This window comes from Barbus barbus (assembly GCF_936440315.1).
Source record: "Barbus barbus genome assembly, chromosome: 14".
In the NCBI taxonomy this organism is placed as follows: domain Eukaryota; kingdom Metazoa; phylum Chordata; class Actinopteri; order Cypriniformes; family Cyprinidae; genus Barbus; species Barbus barbus.
Window position 1 is genome coordinate 16,947,650 of NC_136742.1, and position 24,835 is coordinate 16,972,484.

Consider the following 24,835-nt stretch of genomic DNA (forward strand, 5'->3'; position numbering starts at 1 on the left):
GCTCTATGGATAAAAAGCGTCCTTGAGTGCAGTCGGTGTTGTTTGCGATTAAGCTCGATATGTCTGAAAATCAGCCTCTTTGCGCTTTAGTTTTCTTAACTTCACTCTTCTGCTCGGCATGCTCACAGGGGACACGATTCGTTCATTCAGCTGCACTAGAAGCGGATGGGAGATATAACATTAAGTGGGGATTTGACGAGTCCACGATAACTTTTGAAGTAGAAGTGGAAACGAGAGGATATATAGGATTCGGTTTGTCACCGACCGGTGCGATGTCCTCGTCTGATATCGTGATAGGTGGTGTGCTCAACGGAAGTCCATATCTGCTGGTAAGTGTGCACGCACCTTTGGGTTTGAATGCATCTCACATTCAATGCTGATTATACAGTTAGAGGACACTGACTCATAATTTAAAATCAGTCTGCTGCATTTGATCTCTGTAAATGTCTGGCTGGATTGATTATTATTATTTCTGTTTTAAGTAATACAATTAAGTCTTTTGAGTTTTTTTGTTTTTTTTCAAACAAAAATGTTTGGAATGGATCTGTTTTGGTCAATCTTTGTTATGGATAATCTGTTTTAGATAATCCTTTCTTCCATCTATTTAAGTATATAACAATAATTGTAAGAATAAATAACTGAATGAATAAATTAAAAATAATATTTATTTTTACTATCCCATAATGCCACTGTGCATTTATCAGAAAATACATGAAACATGAAAAATAATTTGCGCTACTTTTGGATCACAAAACAACTTTGCATAAATATTAGTAATTATCAATGTAATTATTATTATTATTATTTTATGGGTGTCAATAAAGCAGAAATAAAATGCACATTCTGTGTATTGTATATTACTGGAACATGGTAGTGGTCGCAAAAACTATATTTATTATTGTTATAATTTGTCATTTTTAGTTGACTTCCATCATTTTTTACTGTAAACGGGAATCTTATATATGCAGTGTTCATAGAGTTTATTATAAAATTATATTTATATATCCACTCTCCAAGACCACTTTCGAACATTTAAATCTGCAGCGATAGCTTTTTGTGTCCTGAAATCTACTGCAATGAGATCATCCACTGACCCACTGACCTGACTAAAATCAGATGCCCTGTTGTGACCTGGATTTTATTCAGAGTATTCACATAAACAATACTGTTTCAAATGCGAGCAGTGAAATATTTCAATACATCCACACTGTTTTATATTCTCTGCACAATATAATCTCCATCCAGCTGATGTATACAATAGAAGTTTATGATTAGATTTCAATACAGTACTTCATTCATCAGCATTGTGTAATGAAGGCTCATCTATATCAATACATTTCTGTTTTAGTTTTGTAAGCATGAGTCACGACGTCTTTTGTTACAAAACATATTCATAATGGTGTCTGAATGTATTGGAAACAAATAGGATAATTGCCAGTGCAGCTAACCAAACATTTTGTGCAAAGGTTATCAAATGTGTCCACACGCACATGCATTTACTCACATGATCCCAGCACTCCTTAAAAATAGCTTCTTTTCTGATTCATACTCAAACCTGAGATGGATTAACTTCGTTCCTCCTCACTCTGCTCAGGACTACTATACCGACTCAAACAGAAAGGTCCATAAAGATGCGCTGCAGAGCTACCAGCTGCTGTACGGCAGAGAGAATGACACACATACCGTCCTGGCTTTCAGCAGAAACCTCCAGACCTGTGATGACAATGACAAAGTCATTACGGTAGGTTTGACTGCATGCATTATTACATCTGGCTCCATAAGTTTGAAAGAACCATCAGGGGCAGTGTCTGTAACCAGTTTTTTGGAGCCATTTTTTGAACTCTTGGTTGTAATTTTTAGAACATTGCCTTTTGTTCAGGGGAAATAATAGTACAGTGTTTTGTTAAGGAGTTAAATAAACTCACTTCCCCAAAATGTTGTCAAATTATTACTTGTATAGAAAGACTCTTGCACTTAAGTCTACAATTACCCATAATTTGTCAATGCCCAGGGCAGTACAGTGAGAGTGATCTGGGCGTTCCATGCGGAGGACGTGGGAGTGTCAGGACCAGTCTACCATGGGACGAACAGAGGCAGAAAGAGTCTGCGATTACTCAACCCTGGAACCAGCTCCAGCATCCCAGCAGGAACAGCTTTCTTTGACCTTCAAAACGAGGAGGTGAGGAAAGTGCATTCAGCAGACTGCTGGATCATTTGATGAGCTAGCAGTGACAGAGAACGGTTTAGCCCTAGGCAGTGTTATACCTACTGTTTCATCTATTTTTGCATGTTTAGGAATCAAGGTCCTTGTGGTTACATATGAATCCTTTTTAAATACAGACCCTTTTACTTCCTGATTGGGTCTTTTGAATGAAAACAAGGCCCCTTTTATGCTTGTGGGATACTGCCAAAAAACAGATTTTATAAGAGTGTACATATTTACAACCACATAACAAATGCTCAGCATTGAATAGGGAAAAAACAGGAAATGGGATTAATAAAACATCCATGCTCTTCAGTCCACAATGGAATACTTCGGCTTGTTGCCATCTAACTGCTAAATTTAACTGTTTTGTGACTGATGCAAATCTTTTATCTATAAATTTGTTAACATGTTCAAATATTGTAGGTTCCTGTACCTCATAAGGATACAACATACTGGTGTCAGATCTTTCCATTTCCAGAGCTGAAGAAGAAACATCATATAATCAGAGTGAGTAATAAAACTCTTTAAATTTCCAAGAATGCCCATCATAAACAAATCCTAATGTTTTAAAACATTTAAAATAATTCAAGTCATGTTTTAGAGAAGATATACAGTGACTATTATTCCAGAGATGCGTGCATTACAGGCTTACATATTGCCAATTAAAGTGTTTTGAAGTACCTTCTACTATTTCAGTTCACTTCTTCTGTACTTACATTTATGGGCTTTCATAAAGCTTGAGCATTTTCCCCTATCTGCTGTTTCAAACAGATTCCTGTCAGTCTTTAATTAACTGATACGATCTTCATAAAATGTAAATGCCAAGAAAGTCTAGATAATACCACAGTTTTGGGGCAGCTACTGACTGTAGCTTGCCAAGCTACAAGATAATCATAGTATGAAGCAGTTAAACTTCAGTCAAGCTTCTGTTTTTAAAAAGCTACACTCAAATATATATACTGTATATTTCCTGGGACAATAACAATAACATAACTATATCAGAAACCTAGCACAACAACTCAAATTGGTGAATCATTTTTGTGAATTTGGAAATAAACAGATTTCCTTGAATAATATGTGAAAGAGGACCACTGTGAACAACAAGTATGTTCTGTATATGTATGTTTTTGGACATAGTTTCCTTTGTTCCTACTTTCCTGCCAATAGTTTATCGTAGTTACTCATTGATTTGATTAGTGTCTGCACCTGTTTGATTGGTGTGTTTCATTATTAAGTATAAGCCCTGTGTTTTCTTCTGTTCACTGTCAGTTGTCTTTGCGTGTAACCTGGTTGTTCTGTTCTGTTCCTGTTTCCAGTTTTGGAATTTGTGTATATACAACTAAATTGCTGTGCTTAGATCCAATCTCTCAAATTCATTTGCAACCAAGCTGTTACAGCATCATATAAGAAAGGGCTGTTTATAATTCACTAGAATGAATCAGATTTTTCCAACACCACGTATGAGAGAGAGATGACCGTTTATGGGTTTACTGTTTTACCGTTTACTGATTCATGAAAATAAAATGAAAAAACTGTACAATGTAAGATAGAGAGGATTGTAAGAAAAAGCAAAGAGGACGTTGAAGATTTTGATGAAGATGTTTATTGCAGCATAGCAGGGACAAAGTACATGTAGTACCTTGGGTTCAACGGAGTTGCAGTGAACCCAGAACATCCTAAGTTCAAACCTTTTATACATTTTCAGTTTACTACCCTTCATGTAAATGAAGTTGCTCCTGTTGTAACAGCTGTAGTCTGTATGTTAATTAAGTTCTGACACCCCTTTGTCTGAGGTAGTTCTCGGTGACCCACATCTGCTCCAATTCTACAATTGGTGACCATTTGCCCAGGATGTGAACATCCCAAATGGTCTACAAACAACATAACTGTTGACTTCCTCCTTCTCTATAATAATTAAGCCATTTTGGGAAATTAGCATGATCAAACATATATTGTGGAGTGGAATCTGGGTCGAGGCAGACTATAGTTTCTTACAGGATCCAAATCTGGGATCTTTACAGATTAAATTGGTGTCAGTGTGAAAGCTGAACACAGTTTTGGTTTAAGCATGTATTTCATGTTACTGAAAAAATAGCGTCACCATTTTTTGGATGCTTATGTTGGATGCTATATTTTCTAAATATGTTTAAAACATAAATTAGATTCCTCGTATATGATTGTATTTCAAAACATAGTATGTTTTACCTCATATGGTTGTTTTTACTTCACTACAGTATCTTGTCACCTGCATCGGTTTAGATCTCTTTCTGTCTCTCTCCCTCCCTCAGCTTCTTTTTTTTGTCTCACCTGCTTATTATTGTCTTTTGCAGCTGCTATTTGTACATCAGACATGTTTTTTTAAATTATACTCTCAGACCCAGATGAAAGAGTCTTCCAGTAACTAAGCTTTTCAAGTTTTCTTAATTAGAGGCAGAATAGGTACTTTAATCATATGATAAAATAATACAATTAAGCATCATCCTTTCAGGCTAATTTTTCAGATGCACTAACCTTTAATTTAATTTAATTGTTGTAGTCACCAGTTCGTGCCCATGTAAAATTCAGCTGTGGAAAGACAGGCATGCATTCATCTACATGACTTCATCACTATGGCTACAGCTCCACATTTTTAACGAAAACATAAGCGCTGCACATGCAGAAGTGAGCAGCTCACATTATGAATGTAACCCATTTAGTTTGCTGCAGTGTTCAGTATGTAATGCGCCGGATACAAAGACTCTGCAGCAAATAGCATAATAATTGTGTGTAGTCTGTGTTTCACAAGATGATGAAACGTACAGACAAGTGCACACTGACACATTCTGACATTCACTAGATGCACTTTAATCGTGGCCTAAATATTGCTTGGGTACATTTAAATGGATCATGTTTGAGTTAGATATTACATTTCGCCTCCATTCAACCGTTCATTAACATCAACTGAACACAAATCAGTTGAAACCAGCTAGTGAATAATTATTGTGACCCCTCTTCGCCCTCTTTTCCTGTCCTCTCTACATAAAGTAGCCTGGTATTCGGAAAGCTCCAGGCTGTGTTTGTCAGATGCCAACAGCTGCCCCATAACCACAGCAGTGTCTGGATGACTGCTCTATTCCCTCTCAGTTTCATGGAGCAGATGGTGAACTGTCAAACAGGAGCAGATTTTCCAGACACTGTGCTCTCACTGTCTCTATTCAGGCCATATTGTCACTGTCCTTATTCAGTCAAAAACCTCATGCTAGTGAAGCCAGAAGAGGCTGTCTGGGTGTACTTTATACAGTATAGTGCTACTAAGATCCAAAATAAAATGTACACTGAAAAAAAAAAGGTATAGGATTTACTTTAAAGCAATTTCCACTCAGAAATTGATAGTAAATTTCACAATTACAAAGAACACATTGAATTAAGCTTGAAATTTTGAAGTATAAAGGCTTGTAAATGTGCTCTAATAATCATAATCTTTTTTTATTCAGTGTACTTTATTTGCTTTGGCATATTGCAGATGATTTACTATGATTGCATATTTACAGATGATTATTGGGCGTTCTGGCGCACTATGGCTGCCGTCGCATCATCCAGGTGGATGCTGCACACTGGTGGTGGACGAGGAGACACCACCCCTCACAATGTAGAGCGCTTTGAGTGCTTAGAAAAGCAGAAAAGCGCTATATAAATGTAATGAATTATTATTATTATTATTATTATTATTACTATTACTAAGAATAAACGGGTAAATCTGCTCGTGCAAATACGCACACACATATACTTACAGTAAATAAGGCTTGTGCTTGTGGTGATTGTCACAAATGTTTGTCATCCAGCTCATTTTCTGGGCTCTGTGATGAGCAATTTATTAGAATACCCCAGTGCAACATTTCTGAATGATTGCGAGCAATGTTAGTGACTTCTCAGTGACAAAACGCACAAAATAAAACCAAGATGGCGCAGCTGATGCAGCTATTGTGCATTGCTCTCCAGTGTTTGTACTGTTTTTGTTTGTTTTTCCTGTTTTTTATTTTTCAAATATGATCAGTTTTACCAGGGATGACCTGTTGAACATTCGGCAGAACACACCACAAAATCTTTTACCGGATTTAGATTTTTCGGACGTTTTGCTGGACATTGTAGTTGGCGGAACCGTAGCTCTGGTCAAACGCTATGGAGGCGCAGACGGGGGAGGCGAGCCAGTGCGCTCGTGAAGCTTTGACAGCACGGATTTCGACCGGCGTTGCCTAGCATCCATCTGGCGAATCTCTGCTCTCTACCCAACAAAACGGATGAACTCCTTCTGCTCTCCCGGACAAACAAGGATTTTTCTAACTCTGCTGCCCTGTGTTTCACAGAAACCTGGCTAAATTGCGACATACCGGACAGCGCGATTCATCTGCCTAATTACCGGCTGATCAGAGCAGATCGGGACGTGAAATCAACGGGGAAATCGCGCGGCGGCGGGACGTGCTTTTACATCAATGAGAGGTGGTGTACAGATGTAACTGTGTTAAAGAAGATGTGCTGGTTAGATCTAGAAACGCTCTTCATTAACTGCAAGCCGCTCTATTCGCCGCGGGAGTTCTGTTCGTTAATTCTCGTGAGTGTTTACATTCCACCGCAAGCGCATGTGAGCACAGCTTTACATAAACTCGCTGATCTGATCACAGAGAGTGAGCAACAACACCCGGACTCTGTTTTAATCATTCTCGGAGACTTTAATAAAGCCCTCTCCCGTGAACTGCCAAAATACAGACAGCACATCACATGTCCCACCAGAGACAGTAATATATTGGATCACTGTTACACAACAATAAAGGACGCATATCACTCGGTTCCACAAGCAGCTTTAGGACTCTCTGATCACTGTTTAGTTCATCTTATACCGACCTACAGGCAGAAACTTAAATCTGCAAAGCCTGTATTAAGATCTGATAAAAGATGGACTAATGAAACAGAGCGGGATCTACAAGCCTGTTTCTCTCTCACTGATTTTTGAAACCGCTGCCATCGATCTGGACGAGCTCCCAGAGACTGTAACATCTTATATCAGTTTCTGTGAGGATATGTGCATTCCTAACAGGACTCATCTAATCTACAACAACGACAAACCATGGTTCACTGCAAAACTCAGACAGCTCCGTCAGGCCAAAGAAGATGCTTACAGAAAAGGGGATAATGTATTGTACAAACAGGCCAAATACACACTGGAAAATGAGATCAGAGTGGCAAAGAGGAATTATTCTGACAAGCTAAGGAAAAAATGATCTTCCAGTGATCCTGCTTCAGTGTGGAAAGGAATGAAGGATATCACCAGTTACAAGTCACCATCCCCCAGCACTGTGGAGAATCAACACCTGGCAGACGACTTGAACAAGTTTTATTGTCGTTTTGAAAAATCACCCCACACCCACCCTAAACACCTCTCCACACAACCATTAACACCTCCAGCAACCCTCCTCGCCCCCACACTTACAATTCAAACCAGCGAAGAAGATGTGTGCCAGGTCTTCAGGAAGAACAAAAGAAGGAAAGAACCAGGCCCAGACGGTGTGTCACCAGCCTGTCTGAAAATCTGTGCTGACCAGCTGCCCGCCATCTTCACACAGATCTTCAACAGATCACTGGAGCTGTGTGAAGTCCCATCATGCTTCAAACACTCCACCATCATCCCCGTCCCAAAGAAACCCAAAATTACTGGACTTAATGACTACAGACCTGTGGCCCTAACGTCTGTAGCCATGAAATCATTTGAAAGACTGGTTTTGGCTTATCTGAAGGACATCACTGGTCCCTGGAGTGGACTGAAACCCCCTGCAGTTTGCCTATAGTGCAAACAGGTCTGTGGATGATGCAGTCAACATGGGACTGCACTTCATCCTGAAGCATCTGGACAGACCAGGGACTTATGTGAGGATCCTGTTTGTAGACTTCAGCTCCGCTTTTAACATCATCATCACAGAAACCCTTCAGAATAAACTAACCCAGCTCTCCGTCCCCACCTCCGTCTGTCAGTGGATCAACAGCTTCCTGACTGACAGACAGCAGTTAGTAAAGCTTGGTAAATTCACATCCAGCACTCGTACCATCAGCACTGGAGCTCCTCAGGGCTGCGCACTCTCCCCACTGGTCTTCTCCCTCTATACCAACGACTGCACATCTAAAGATCCCTCTGTCAAGCTCCTGAAGTTTGCAGACGACACCACACTGATCGGCCTCATCCAGGACGGTGACGAGTCTGCTTACAGACAGAAGGTTAAGGAGCTGGTTGTCTGGTGCAGTCTTAACAACCTGAAGCTTAACACGCTCAAAACTGTGGCGATGATTGTGGACTTCAGGAGAAACCCCCCTGCTCTCCCCCCACTCACCATCATGAACAGCACTGTGACTGCAGTGGAGTCATTCAGATTCCTGGGCACCACCATCTCCCAGGACCTGAAGTGGGACATTCACATAGACTCCATTGTCAGGAAGGCCCAGCAAAGGTTGTACTTTCTTCGCCAGCTGAGGAAGTTCAACCTGCCACAGGACGTACTGAAACAGTTCTACTCCGCCATCATTGAATCCATCCTCTGCACTTCAATAACTGTCTGGTTCAGCTCAGCTACCAAATCTGACCTCAGAAGACTACGGAGAGTAGTCCGGACTGCTGAGCGAATCATTGGTCCAACCCTCCCCACTCTCCAAGAACTGTACTTATCCAGAGTGAGCAAAAGGGCTGGTAAAATCACTCTGGACCCCTCACATCCAGCACACTCCCTCTTTGAACTGTTGCCGTCTGCTCAACGCTACAGAGCTCTAAGCACCAGAACGACCAGACACAGAAAGGCAATCCTTTCCCTCAGGCAATCTTCCCTCAGGCAATCCATCTCATGAACACTCAACAATAAACGTGGAACACACAACTATAATACATTATCCATTCACCACACTCACTTATTTTATTTTTAATTTTCTCATTTCAAATTCGCACATACTTGACCTGTACATAAGTAGTTGTCTATATTATATATTGTGTTTTTGCTGCTTTGTACATTGCCTATTTGGATATTTGTATATTATTCTTTTATTATCTGTGTCCTGTCCTGTTGCTGTCTTTCTGTTGCGCTGTGGAGCTTCTGTCACTACAACAAATTCCTTGTATGTGTAAACATACTTGGCCAATAAAGCTCATTCTGATTCTGATTCTGAAAATGTTGTTGCATCTTTTAAAGCATCCATTTGAGTGACATTGATACAGCCTTGTGTGTAAAATCGTACAGTTTGATGTATTATAGTATAATGACAACAGTAGTATTATAAGGATGTAAGATCTGAATCTGTGATAGATTTATATGAATGGATCAGACATGTTGTTATTGGTTAGAAACAACAGAATGCTACTACACAATCTACATGTTCATTAGATTTTGGGGATTCAAAACAAAATGGCTCCCAATGGGTAAAAAAGAGGAAGTGGAAGGGAAATAAAGGAATGTTTGAATATTTATTCAGCCACTATTTGGCCCTGGGTCCAACTGCTTCAGGCAGAGACCCCTGGAAGAGAAGGACACAGTTCACTCTGTTGGATATGCTTTTATTTAGAATTCCAGTTCCGACAGAAGAAGCCCACTGTGAGGAGAAAAAATAATACTAAAATCCCCCACTTCCTATTACAGAGATATCCAAGCTCAACAATCCACACACACACACACAGAGAGAGAGAGAGAGAGAGAGAGAGAGAGAGAGTTTTCTTGTAGAGGATCAAAATAGAGTGGTTTAAAAAGATAACCTACTTTTATCAAATCTGTATGGCTGATCCCTTTATCAAATCTTGGAACAGTGTAGTGGAAAGTGTTCCTGTTTTGGATTAAAGAAAATAACTTCTCAGATTTGCTAAATTTGTGCAATACTTTCACTATATTATATCTGCACTACTGTTCAAAAGTTTGTTGTTAGTAGGGTTTATTTTAAGAAATTATCTTTATTATTAATCTATTATTATTATATTATTATTATATTATTATTAATCTTTATTAATTCTGAAAATAAATTACTAATAAAAAGAAAGTTTTGCCATCACAGGAAAACAAATTAAAACAGAATACAAATAGAAAACAAATATTTTTAATTGTAATAATAATAATTCACACTAACACCTTTTTACTTACAAACGCCAAATTTTGAATGCTTGTGTACATTAACTAAATATTAATCAGGGTTAGTTTAAATTCAGATTTTATGTAATAATTTGTTGTTGAGCTAGAATTTGAATTGGTGTAACCAGAAGACAATTTACTGAATTTTGTGAGCAAATATAAACAATTTGGATGAATTATGTCTGTTCATTCTCTGATATGCATATTACAAGTTTAACACTTGTAACAAAATTTTGCCATATATTAATATAGCCATAAAAAGAGATAATTTTAACAAACAGCAACACAAAATGTTTACCACATTGTGTGACATATTTATTGACATTTATGATATAATTTTCAGATTCAGTCTATAGCTATAAATGAACTGCTACAATAATAATACTGATACTATAATTCTATAATACTAATAATAATAATAAATAAATACATAATCGATTAGTCCTTCATTATAAGGGTTTCTCTACTGCTCAATGAGATTTGAGCAGTTTTACTATTTTACCTATTTGATTTTAATACCATTTCAATTCTTTAAATTCAAATTCTAACAATTCTGCATGCTATCTTTGTTCTAATTCAGAAGTAGAATTTGGAATACTAAAGGCAGTCTCAATTCAATTCTGAGAGCGCACAACACAGCTATTCATATTCCACTCTGTTTGTTGTTGTTTTCAGATAGAGCCAAAGATTCAGAAGGGTCATGAGAATCTGGTTCATCACATTCTGCTCTATCAGTGTGACAGTGATCTGAACAAGAGCGAGATCAGCAGAGGACATGAATGCTACCATCCAAATATGCCAGACTCCTTCTTCACCTGTGAAACCGTCCTGTTTGCTTGGGCTATTGGGGGAGAGGTGGTATTTCATAAATTCATATTCATTCTAATAATAAAAAGTTTCAGATATTGAATATAAATTATTTTTATCCCTTGCAGGGCTTCACCTACCCTCCTCATGTTGGAATGTCTATAGGAACCTCAATAGACCCAGTCTATGTACAAATGGAGATTCACTTCGATAACCCATCTTTACAAAGAGGTACTGTACAGTATGTCAAGATACACTTCAACAGTTTAAAACCTTGCTGCCCTAAGTGACATAAGGCACAACTAAAGAACCTTACAGTTATTTCCTGTGTCTTTTTGATAGTGTATTTTATGTATCTGTGAGTATCTATTAAGTAATCAGTATAGTCTCCGTGGAATATAACAGTGATTTTCAGCTAATAAATAATGAGCTTTTCTGTAAGGTTTGAGTCTGAGCTTCTCAGAGTTTTGGTTTCACCACAGGGATAGTAGACAGTTCAGGACTGCGTTTGTACTACAGCCCCAGCCTGAGGCACTATGATGCTGGCGTCATCGAGACAGGAGTGTGGGTCAGTCTCTACCACATGCTACCCCCAGGCATGCAGGATTATACTACAGAAGGACACTGCACACAGGAGTGTCTCCAAGAGGTGGGACAGCGCACACACACACACACACACACACAAAAAAAGAATTATTGTGGTTAAACTCCATTTACACTTTATAAAATCATATTTGAGACCTACACTACTATTGAAACATTTGTAATCACTATGAAAGAGTGCTTTAGAAAGAAATCAATACTCAGGATGCATTACATTACAGTTAATTACATATTATTACAAATGACTATTTATATAAATAAACTCTGCTATACAAGTCTTTTATGCTCACCAAGACTGTATCTGTTTGATCAAAATAAAGTAATATAGTATCATTGTTTAATATTATTACAATTTAAAATAATAAAACGTCTTTAATATATTTAAAATAGCATTGATTCCTATAATGGCAAAGCTGAATTTTCAGCAGCCATTACTCCAGTTTTCAGTGTCACATGATTTTTCAGAAATCATTCTAATTGGCTGATTTGCTGCTGAAGTGACATTTCTTATTATTATCAATGTTTAAAACACTTGTGCTCTTTAATATTTCAGAGGAAATGATGATATATTTTTTCAGGATTTTTGATGACCACCATTTATTTGAAATGGAAATCTTTTGTTTCATTAGAAATTTCATTACTGTTACTTTTGATCAATTTAATGCATACTTACTGAATAAAGGTATTAATTGGTAGTGTATAAAAGCAGTATGTGCATGGTAGTGTATAAAAATATAAATATTTTAATTGTTTGTTTTTTTAATTACTATTTAAATCAAATTACAAGCAATTATTGTCTTCAAAAACATTTAAAAAAATATCTTGGTAATTCCTAACATTTGAATCCTAGTGCAAGTTTCTCAAAATCCAGATTAAAAAAGAAGTATAACATGTGTCTCTCTTCCTGTAAGTCATTAGACAGCGAGATGCCCAGTGGAATTCATGTGTTTGCAGTTCTACTCCATGCTCACCTGGCAGGACGGGCTATAAGAGCCAGACATTTCCGCCAGCAGGTCGAGCTCCAGCCACTAGCCTCAGACGATCAGTTTGATTTCAACTTCCAGGAGTTCCAGCCACTCAGCCAGGAGAGGACCATCCTGCCTGTCAGTCAGAGTCCATTTCAGTTTCATAATCATCATTGCTCCATCTGAGGGTGAAATTGATGTTGCATTAAAGGGGTCATATGATGCTATTTTAAAGATCATTATTTTGTGTATTTGGTGAGAATACACAAAATAATGAATATATATGAATAACAGAATATGTGGAGATCCTTTAATGTTCAAAAAAAAACATAATTTTTCAAATACTGTACATTATTATAGTTCCTCTATGTCCCTCCTCTCTCAAGCGCGTTGTTTTCTACAAAGCCCCTCCTTCCAACAAGTGCAGTCTGCTCTGATTGGCCAACTGACCCAATTCATTGTGATTCGTGAACACCTCAAGCACGCATCGTAAATGTAACGCCCCTTACCATAATCGCAAGCTTCAGCTTTCAAGTTAGTTTTATCAGTTCAAGCCTGAAAGGGGAACAGAGTCGTGTGACAGACACAGTGGTGATGCTCATATGTATTTGCAGCACACAAGCCACGGTCAAGACGATTTCTGACGGGCCGTGCACTCCGCTGTGGTGTGACCCTGTTCCCCTCACACACACACACACACACACAACGCATTATGCGCAAAACTCCACATTTGAACAGTCAATAGCAAATACATGAACTAATAACAAAACATATTTACAGTCGCTTATTCAGAAGCGCCAGATTGTCACAGCAAAGTCGGAATTGACTCTTTTTTTTTTAGAAATAGCCTTCGTGCATAGCCAGCCTTGTACTCTCCTAGGTCCATAAAATGCGTTACACAAATTCGAACATTTGGGTTGTGCTGTTGTGTTGTAAACAAATCTTAACCAATGATTCCTAATTGCATCTACTATCGGAAGGCCAAATAAAGTGCTTTTGCTATTGCATAGCAACACACAGTGTCTCCCTGACATGGCTGCATCAACATACTGAGGTTACTGAAACCACGCCTTCTTTCTTTGCGTGAACATTTTGGTGGCATTACGCAAATATTTCCACATTGTGACGTAGATATGTGGGGGCGTGTTTAAATGAGCCATTTTAGGGGGTGTGGACAAGTCTTAACTTTTATAAAGAATATCTCTTTGGGTTTGAGACTTCAGTCTTTGCAACTTTAGGGATCTCATCTACGCACGAACAGCTTGTAACACTCCAAAGAGAAAGGAAAACTTGAAATTGCATCATATGACCCCTTTAATCATCAGATACAGTGAACCTCACAGTTTACATTACCAATTTAAGGAAAACCTAGAAATAGCAGGGAATTAGAAAATGGTGAATTCTAGGCTTGGAAAAGTAATGGGAAAATCAAATGGTCAAAAGGTGTGGCTGTCTGAGGGACAATAAGTACAGTCTGTTCAATATGTCAGAGTGGTGTGTACCTGGGTGTCAAAAGTGGTTAAACAATAAAGTCTGTGCTCACAAATTTCCAGACCTTGTAAGAACTCCAGAAAACATGGGTTATTAAATTTAGATGTGAGGACTTTTATCCCTCACAGTCTTGTTTGGGTCAAATTAAATATGCTGTTAACTCTGACTAAAGTCTTTAGATTGTTTTCAGGGCTCCGAGGTTATAGCTGAGGGATTGGTAGTGTTTTAGCAGTAAAGAATAGAGCAATTATCATTATCTGCTTCAGTGTCTCAGCCATAGCCAAGCACTTTGTATTACCTAAGAGTGGTGTAATAAATTCAACATGTAAAGAGTACACACTGTGCATCTGCAGGACTGATGTGTGTTTAAAAGTGCCCACAGGCGAGAGGTGACTCATGTGTGAGTTGTGACTTGTTATCCTGTTCTGTGATAACAATCAGCCAGGTTTTAACAGTTTATACTCAAATGAGTTTCAATGGCCTATTCTGTTTGGCAAGCACCCAACAGTGAGCATAATTGATAAGAAAATGTTTTTGTGTTATTGGTTTAAATATCTGTGTGTTAACCAACATGTTTTTCTGTCACCAGGGGGATTCTCTAATCACTGAATGTAGATACAACACTAAAGGCAGAATGAACATGACCTGGGTAAGATTAAGGCTTCTAAAGCCTGCTTAGTATGCTTTTACTAACAACAATTACATAGATTTGTGTCATATAGTTTGGATAGGTTTTCTTGTGAATTACACCAATTATAGAGTTATTTGTGATATAAATCCTGGTTAACAGCAAGCTTAGTCAAACATAATAGAGCTGTTCAGTCATGATGTCTAATTTGTAGGCCATTCTAGGGGCTAATTTCATATAACTTCCTTTGGGAATTTATAAAGGGAATAGAATAATATAATTTTTTAACTTTCTCATTTCATTCACCAACTTAGTTCACCCAAAAATCTAAATTCTGTCTTGATTTGCTCATACTTAAAGGGGTCATCGGATGCCCATTTTCCACAAGTTGATAAGTTTAGGGTCCAACAGCGGCTCGCCCATAGAGGGCGCTGGGGCGCCGACCTCCCTGCCAGTTTTTTATTTTTATTTATTTTTTTATTTAATAATAAGAAGTTTTTAATAATCTCTCATTTTGAAAAATGATCTGTGTTAATGACATGCTATTAATGGTTTTACTTTAGAATGTGTTTAGAACTCTCCAGAATGATATTTGCATTCACTTCATGTTGGTGTAGTAGTAGCCAATAGGCTGTCTTCCCTGGGCTCCAGTTCGCTCAGCCCTACAGTGCTGGAATTTAAGCCAATGGTTCCCCTGTTGCTACGCAAAAAAGTTTATATTTTGCCAATCATCGTCCTCGAATTTTATGGATTGGGGGCTCTGAAAATATCGCCCGTAGTACCAAGATTAGAGCAGTGCACCTGCTGCGTGGGACATTTACCTCAGAGGAGTGCGAGTGCAGTATGGCAGCGCCGGCAACGTCGAGTAGCATTAATGTAAATAAAAAAAAGAAAGAATTCTTCATTCAGATATTTTTGTTTAAAAACATTTTTTGTAAATTTTACTCATTTTAAATGGTTAACCTTTAAGGAATTGATTAGATTAATTATTACTCAATTCTAATTTGTTAAATGTATTTAATAATATTGCTTGTAATCTGTTGCCACAATTTTGAGTGAATATAGCGTATTCATTTTTATGCTGTCATTCTCTTACTCACTCAGTCTCTCTCTCTCACTCACAGTCACACACCACGTTTCACACACATTTGCCATTAAAATAGTGATCTCAATAGGAATGTAACTGTATGTTTGCTTTGCTTTTTTTGTTTCGAAGTTCTGAGCTGGATTACTGTGTTTCATACCAGTTAAAATGTTAAAATAATTTTTCTTCTCATACTTGGTGTTCTTCAAGAATGTTGTCCCACCCTTTCTTTGAGAGCCTTCTCTCTTTCTCTAGTATCAACACAGACTGTTATCCATTATCCAATTTGTCTACAGTGAACTTTAAAGATATGTAGTCTACAGCTGGGGATTGATTAAAGAACTAGATTGTTGTATTTCCTATAATAATTTATCGTTATGCGTTTGCACTTTTTCTATCTGGACACGGAGCATAATAAACATGCAACTTGTTCATTATCATTACCTGTGAAACTGTTGATTTTTACATGGCAGTTCAAATAATATTGTCTTTTTAGACCATTGGTATTGACTGGTTTGAGTTATTTTATTGGTATAAGCAAGGGACATGGGTGGCCTAAAATGCACCAGAATGCAGGAAATCACATCTATGAAATTAAAATTTTTCTGGGCAAGGAGTAGATGAAGCTGGATCACGAATGATTCGCGTGAACATAGATGCATTTAGGCAGATCGGGGCTCATCGCATTCCTTTCAATACGAAAGTAATATTAATCCTCTGCGTCTTCAGCGGCTCAGATGTCGGGAGTAAATGACGGCTGCTATATTCATTATTACATCCAACAACAAAACGCCTCAATCGCTTAATCGGAGACATCTTGTCTTCCCCTGCACAATGGTGGACTGATGAGAGCTCACTCAGGGCGGGTCTAAGGTAAGACGGTCTTGTCAATCAACTATCGTGGGAGCAGCCTGATTTGAGAAAGGGGATTTTTTTAAACCCACTGGGTTGAAGTTTATCATTATAGGATGGATGTGTACACATGCTTCCAGCACATATTTATTTTCAAACAACTTGTAAAGTGAATTTTGCATCCGATGACCCCTTTAATGCCCCTTTCTGCAAGATGTAATATAAGTCTCAGGAGTCCCTAGAATCTGTGGGTGTATTTTCAGCTCAAAATACCCCACAGATCATTTATAATGCCTATTTTGAGTGGAAGCAGAAATAGGCTGTTTTCGTAGAAGTATCTTTAAATGCAAAAAAGCTGCTGCTCCCCTCCCCTTTTTCCAGAATAGGGCTGTGCCTTTACACCTCTTACTTCAGATAACTCTTTCAAAAAACATCTGTTTGGTTTTGATTATCATTTCTATCACACATATAGTGATCGACCGATATATTTTTTTTTATAACTGATACCGATATCAATTATTTGCATGTTTATGTGCCCGATAACCAATATGCAGAACCGATATTTATTTACTGTTATAAAGTAAATAATAACCGAGTGAAGTAAGTCCATACTTCACTTTGGTTTTTCCAACAAAACAAAAAAAGGTTGAAAATGAACAGTCTTTCATGTTAAATTTAATCTTCATATTACAACAATAAAAACATTTTATTTATAATAAGCATCATCAGCAACACTGATAATAACAATAAGCAAAAGAATGTCTAAGGTTTTCAAATGGAGAAAATAAAGGACAGGAGTCATATCAACTTCATTTTAAACTACAGTTTTAGTAGGTTTATAAGCTATTTAATAGGCTAAAGAGTGAAGAATAATTCACTGGATAGTGTTAATTCACTGAATAATATTCTCTGGAATATTGAAATAGGCTATAACAAACAAAACATCGTATTTTATAGCATTTCTCAACTGGTATGTTATATCAGAATTATTAAAATGTTTTTGTCATTCTAGATTAAGAAATGCCTGCTGACAGCGCAGTTTATCTATGCATTTAACGTTACACAGAACTATACTCAAACTGCGATCGCTTGCGGAGATAATAAATAATTTTGATAGAGATGATGGTAAATATAGTAAATGTTAATATAATTTAGCATGTTTCAAACAAGTGAATCTTGTTAAAAGTTACATGCGGTGGCCGTGCAGGAGCAATTCCTGAGCATCAACCGCTGAGTGAACAGCAGTATGAAAATGGCTTCACAAGACTAATGATGAGCATATACAACAGAGAGAGAATTAAATTCAGCGCTTTTATTTTCAACATGTGCTCATTCATGGCTGTATTATTTCATTCATGCAAAGTTATGTCTTTATTAGCAGAGGACTTGACGGATTATTTTACGTGACTCTGTGAGTTCGTCTCTATTTCTTAGAGCCAAGCTGCATAAACTGCATATCAGGCATTTATGTAATACATCTAATTTGTGCATTAATTGCTGTTATGTTAAATAAAGTTTACTAACTACAGCAAATCAAGTACCTGCACGCCGTTGTCTCGTCTACCCTCAGACGCGCTGCAATGGCGATTGTGCGCACAATTCTCAAAACAACCACAAGACGGCGGCGTTTATCGGTGAATCCGATATTACAAAACCGATATCAGATTATGGTAAAATGCTTAAATATCAGGGAAAATATCGGTAAATGGATATATCGGTCAATTTCTACACATAAATCATGTGTTTTAAAGCCATTCCAGTTTAAACTTCTGATATACGGTTTTCTGATAGCACACATCCGAAACACTCACAGAAAGCGGCTGTCACATGACATGCGAGTACAAAACTAAGTTTATGTCTTTAATATATTATTGCGCTTAAACTGTCAAATACACACAAGTATGTTAAAAATTGTTTTGAGACACTGCTTACAATTTATGGGGATTAAAAAAAGGAGCGGGTGGATGTTTATTATTAAGGGTGGACACACACTGTCAACACACATTTATGTTCAAACAACATGTAAAAGTAAATTTTGCATAATATGTGCCCTTTAATGTCATTCCAAACCTGTGTGGCTGACCTACTTTCTTCTGTTGAACATAAATAATATATTAAAGGATTAGTTCACCCAAAAAAAATTTAAATTCTGTGATTAATTACTCACCCTCATGTTGTTCCAAACCCATAAGACCTTCGCGCATGCTGAACGTAAACAACGCTGATTATGTTGATTACATTCTGGGGTACTCTCCAAAATGGCGGAAGAAGATAACTCGGGGAGAAGAATTGCTGAATAAATTGTTATTATTGTTTTCTTTGCACACAAAAAGCATTCTCGTAGATTCGTAAAATTACAGTTGAACCCTTGATGTCACATGGAATATTTTACAGATGTCCTTGCTACATTTCTGTGCATTAATCGTGGTAATATCACTGCTGTCTATGGAGGGTCAGAGAGCTCTCAGATTCCATCAAAAATATGTTAATTTGTGTTCTGAAGATGAACGAAGGTCTTACGGGTTTAAATTAGCTTAAATATGAATAGTTAACCTGTTATGTCTTTTAAAAATGTAAGTTGCTAATAAGAATTACCATAAGGATGGCACTTTACATGCTTGACCACTCACCCATTATAGTCCAAATGTACTGTATCAACTTGCTAGCAACAAAAACATTTACAAATAAAAAACTAAAATTATTTATATAAATTAAACATTCTAAAAACTATTCAGAAGGAACCCACTGCACAACAATGCAAATCCTTTTCCACATTTTAGGACTAAAAAGCTGAACAGCTCTATTAGAAAAATGCCTTTGAATCTCGTTTTTTTTTTTCTAGCCGGTCTGTGAAAGACTGCATGCTCTTTTGGCTAAACAATATCTCTGCAAACAGCTGCAGGTCTCTGGAGACAGATCCAGCTGCTGACGTTTTCCAATACACATGCAGCCAGGAGCTGCACTCCTGATAGGCCAAACTGAGCTGCTTTTTCTCTGTAGACTGTCCACAATCCATAAACATCAGGGCCAAATCGCTGGTGTTTTGGATTCATATTAGAGAGATCAAGATATATTTGCTGCTCTGTGCATGTCAGTTCAGCTTTGCTCAGAACTGGGCATAATTTGTCACAGGCCTCTGGCTGTAACAGTGATTCAGATGCATTATGTCAGTGTAGTATTTCAAGATCTTGACCCTAGTAATGTGGATTTTTTTTTTCTTCAGGGAGGTCTTAGTACACGGGATGAGATGTGTTTGTCATATCTGCTGTACTACCCCAGGGTCAACCTAGCAAGGTGTGAAAGTTTACCAGAAATCACCGGCCAGCTTAAATTCATTGGGGTCAAAGAGATCCAGGAGCCTGTTACGTAAGTCTGAGAAACCACTTCAGTGAAAGGTTTCTTTGTTAGTGGCAAATACACATATTAGCCTCATAATGATGAATATGCACATGGTGCTGTAGTATGACTTCATTGTTATTATGAACATCCCTGTATATACCCAATTTTGTATTATGTTCATGTTAAAGGTGCTGTAAGTGATTTAATGCAACGTCAGTCAAAAAATATCCCAATGACTGTATTTAGCATCCTGAAATATCAGATATGTCTCTGTGCCTGAGACTCTGTAAACTGCAAAAATTTGACTTTTTTTGTTTTGTTTAGCAAATAAAACGACTCACACATGTGCCTTTTTTAACTAATTGGTTGGTCCACAAGGTGGCAACACTTTCCCAGGCTATTGTTTCACAGTTTAATAAAAGAAACAGATGAGATGGAATGACAACAACAAACTAATGGAGACAGCAACAACAACAGATTTGAGCGATTGTGGGAGAGAGTTAAGATATCTCCACAACTTTAGGTTAAATGTGTAAAAAGGCAATTTTATTGGACATAACTTCTGGAGAGAAATAAAGCAGACACTGTACAAAGATGAAACTTTTTCTAGCACGCACATGGAATATTTTGAAACTACTTTGAAAGCCTCTGCCTTCCATTGGAAAGCCCCAAGTATACTTATGTTTTTACACGTACACTAGGGTATGCTTACAATATGTGTGATGTGAATTTCGTCATCATCACAACACACACATGGCTCGATTTTTGAGTCTAGTAAACCATTAAGCTATTTGTGCTGCAAACGAGTTTAAGATTATGATGAAAAATTAAAATATTATAACAAATACAGTTTGCAATATTAAGCAGCATATCGGACTGTTTTTGTACATTTTTGTACTGCTCTTAGGTTAAGCTGGATACTCCGATCTTTAGTCTAAGTTCCAGTCTTCCAGAACAGCTAACATCACTTACAGCTCCTTTAAAATTAAATCTGAAATGACAAAAGGAGGTACAGTAATAAGCAGAAAGCTACAGATATATAAAAAAAGAGAACTGTGGGGCATACAGTAGGTTATGAAATAAAGGAAAACAGAAACAATGGGAGAAGTAAAACAATGGAAAGAAAGTACAAGTATGAAAAGTTCACTTAAATGAAACCAACTTGAGACAATACTGTGAAATGGGAGACCTTCCAATGACAGCCTAGTTCACATAAGACCGGCGTCACTATCATAGACCCATAAATAGCTTAACAGCGATTGATTGATTGCTCACTGGATGATCAAATGAGGATAAATGTTTTCAATTATCCAAATGTTCTGGTTGTCATGTCAGCACAAGACCTTTAAAAGAAGATGTGCCATCTTGCTCCCATCAGAAAGTACAAATTGTTTGTCCGACCCACATCAACATCTGGAATGGTCATTTTAAAATGTGTTTGTCTCATTCAAGAGAGCTAAACAAGAAAGACACTCTGAAACCACAAGCCACAAGGCCGTCAGACACATGGGATCAAATCTTGTTCATCCCTCTTGCAATTTGAGTTAATTAAACGAAATAAATCCATCAATCTCAAAGTCTTCTCTCTTTTCGCATGTTTCTGGAATTTTAGTTGTGCTAAACATGACATCTGTGGTCATTATAACACCACTGTTGTATAACCCATTATGTTAGCAACACATTCATACATGGTGGTTCTCCAACAGTCATCTAGAAAGATAAATACATCTTGGCTAGTTTTTTGTCTAGCAGAATTAGCTCTTTGAGATGTTATCGCAGCCACAGTATAAATCTAAAGATATACCGTATGAGTTTTAATGGAGGTTCATGTCTCAAAGCAGCTGCGACTCACCGGTTCCTTTCACTGCTTTGTATAGAGAAAGAGAGATATGTGGTGTGTTATGTCTGCACATGTTTGTTTGTGACTTCGCATGTGAGCGGGTGAATGTGTGTTTTGGATGGACGTGGGTGTGTGTGTACGTCTATAAATGAGGAACATCTGAAGAGCCCTGCTGGTGTAGTGTGTTTATTCGACCCCCTGAGGCTCAGAGCAGTATTGTGCTCAGATGCTGGAATAAGGGGGAATATAAGGGGATAGATCTGGCAACTCTAAACAGATTTAGTTTCAAAGCACTGCCCCAAGCGCCCTCTGTCTTTCGATCACCACACACACTCACACGCATATAAAGCACATTGAGCAGATATAATTGCCTCAGGTTTATGTTTGATCAGTCAGGAAATTAATGACACTCAAACCATCATATATGTTGTGAGGAATGCAGTAAATGGTACCAAATAAACATTTAAAAATTATATCTATATTTTTTATTTCATTTCACAGATGAAGTCTGTTATCTAAGTAGTAGAAAAGCTAGGAAAATTAATTATTATTACCTTTATTTACAATCGCAGTATAGCCGAGAATAACCTCTGTGACTTTCTTCTATGAAACGCAATTTGTGCTGGTAGCTGTTTTCCATTTTCCTGTACTGTGCATAGAAATTTAAGCTTCCAGTATACAGAAGCATCTGAAAAGTATCATAAAAGTGGTTCGAAGTGTCCATTAAAAATCTGAATAAATCATTATTAATTTATTTTAACAGATCAGTCAATTCATTAAAGATCAATTTAAAATGATCAGACAACGCTTCTTTCATGAACAAACCAATAAGAAAGATGTCTCCGTAAAAAAGTTCATTCCTATCATTTGAATTCCAAAATCCAAAGAGTACACTCTTAAAAATAAAGGTGCTTAAAAGGTTCTTCACAGAGATGCCATAGAACCACTGCCATAGAAGAACCATGTTTGGTTCCACAAAGAACCATTCAGTCAAAGGTTCTTTAAAGAACCATCTCTTTCTTACCTTTTTATAATCTGAGGAACCTTTTTTGAAACAGAAATATTCCTCAGATGTTAAAGGTTCTTTATAGAACCATTTAGACAAAAAGGTTCTTCTATGGCATCATAAAGCACCCTTATTTTTAAGAGTGTAATATGGACAAAAGTGTCTTTGAATTTATAAGAACTATATAAACACATTTTATGGTAATTCTCAGGCTTTGCATCATTTTTGAACTTGAAAGCTCCAGTATAGAAAACACTATCAAAATCTATATCACCTTGCAAGTAAGGTTGTGATATTAATTAAATGTACTGTATCAAACTATCTCTTTTGCTCTTTGAAGAACTTGGCCCTTTGTGATTAAGAGTCCTAAGAAATACAGCAACCTCTCCTTCACGGAGGCCATGGACAAATACAAGTGGACGAGGAAGAGAGGGAAAGCATTCAACGACATAGTACGCAAACTCCCCATGAACGTTCGTTGCTCCAAGATAGGTCAGGATGAGTGGTCGGTGAGTGATTTTGATTAAACAGGGGTCTACCATATTCTTTTATTTTCTATATTTGCATATGCGAATAAATGCATCCTTGGTGAGCATGACAGACTTCTTACTGACCCCAAGTTTTTGAACTCTAATGTAGCTTTTCCACATCAGAAAGCTGATTCAAGTTGTTCTTTCTGTCTCTATTAGATTCAAGGGGTGATCATCTCTCCTCCAGAGCTGAAGTCAGAGCAGATGTCGGCTGCTGTCGTGGCCTGTAGGAATGTCTCAGAGATTCAATGTGGATGCTCCCTCGCTCTGCTCCTCACTGCATGTCTTTTGCTCATACTACAGACCTGCTTACACCTCTAAAGTCTGCTGTCATCTCAGCCCCCACTCATAAACATACATACAGCAGGTTTCCATCAGGCCTAGTGTTTCCCAGAAACAGTGATGCTCAAAATTTACATCTTACAGATACTATAGAGTATATAACACTCTTACTTAGCCTAAATCAAGTTTATCACTAACACTGATCACAACTGTGTTGTATTCATGTAGGATGTAGGCATCATACATGCTTCACATGGAATATCCTTGGTTAGCAGATACTGCGGTCTTGACAGCCTCTCTAACAAATTTCTCACCATAGTTGTTCATCTTAATAATCTCACCAAATGTTTGAAATAGGCTGTCACACTTCAGTACACCACAAATTATGTCTTGTGGGTTAAAGGGATAGTCCACCCAAAAATTTACATTTTGTTATCATTAACTCATTCTCATATCATTCCAGTTCTGTATGACATTCTTCTGTGGAACAGGAGATATTTTGAAAAAGTGTATTGGTGTTTATTTTTGTATATTCATTTAAAGTCAATGAGTTCCACTGTTGTGTTACATTTACATTTATCCATTTAGCTGACGCTTTTATCCAAAGCGACTTACAATTGCTATATATGTCAGAGGTCACACGCCTCTGGAGCAACTAGGGGTTAAGTGTCTTGCTCAGGGACACATTGGTGTCTCACAGTGGATTCGAACCCGGGTCTCTCACACCAAAGGCATGTGTCTTAACCACTGCGCCATCACCACCCTGGTCAAAGACAGTCAAAACTTCTTCATGAGCACTGTCATGCAGGCTTCCTCAGAAGTGGTGTAAATTTTTCAATACATTCCTCTAAGTCGCATTAGTAGTTTTATTAAAAGTTAAAAAAAAAAGTGAAAAATGCTTTTAAAAAGTCATCATCTAACACATGCAAATGCAGTCAGTCCAGAGCTCTGCGAACTGTGTTCCTCTCATTATAAGCTAAATGTGTTTCATAAAGGAATGTTGGCATTATATTTCAAAACCATCACATTTTATATGCTTTCTATGTCTTTTTAAGCAATAAATGTTTATTTCTTGT

General features: G+C 37.5%; 1 protein-coding gene across 1 annotated transcript; it reads left to right on the plus strand.

Annotated features, from left to right (window-relative positions):
• Window positions 1-24,835, plus strand: LOC306880030 (DBH-like monooxygenase protein 1 homolog). The gene is made up of 12 exons (XM_079433298.1): window positions 1-329; window positions 1,595-1,741; window positions 2,012-2,179; window positions 2,630-2,713; window positions 11,008-11,187; window positions 11,268-11,370; window positions 11,622-11,788; window positions 12,654-12,845; window positions 14,788-14,847; window positions 19,986-20,128; window positions 23,288-23,456; window positions 23,637-24,835. Exons 1-12 carry the CDS (start codon window positions 60-62, stop codon window positions 23,796-23,798), a joined length of 1,845 nt encoding a protein of 614 aa, XP_079289424.1. The 5' UTR covers window positions 1-59; the 3' UTR covers window positions 23,799-24,835.

Bases quoted from the DNA above. Each gene is read 5' to 3' on its own strand.
- LOC306880030 (XM_079433298.1), top strand. From the start codon at position 60: ATGTCTGAAAATCAGCCTCTTTGCGCTTTAGTTTTCTTAACTTCACTC. The intron at 330-1,594 runs GTAAGTGTGCAC...CACTCTGCTCAG, and splicing joins ACGGAAGTCCATATCTGCTG to GACTACTATACCGACTCAAA. The intron at 23,457-23,636 runs GTGAGTGATTTT...TGTCTCTATTAG, and splicing joins TAGGTCAGGATGAGTGGTCG to ATTCAAGGGGTGATCATCTC.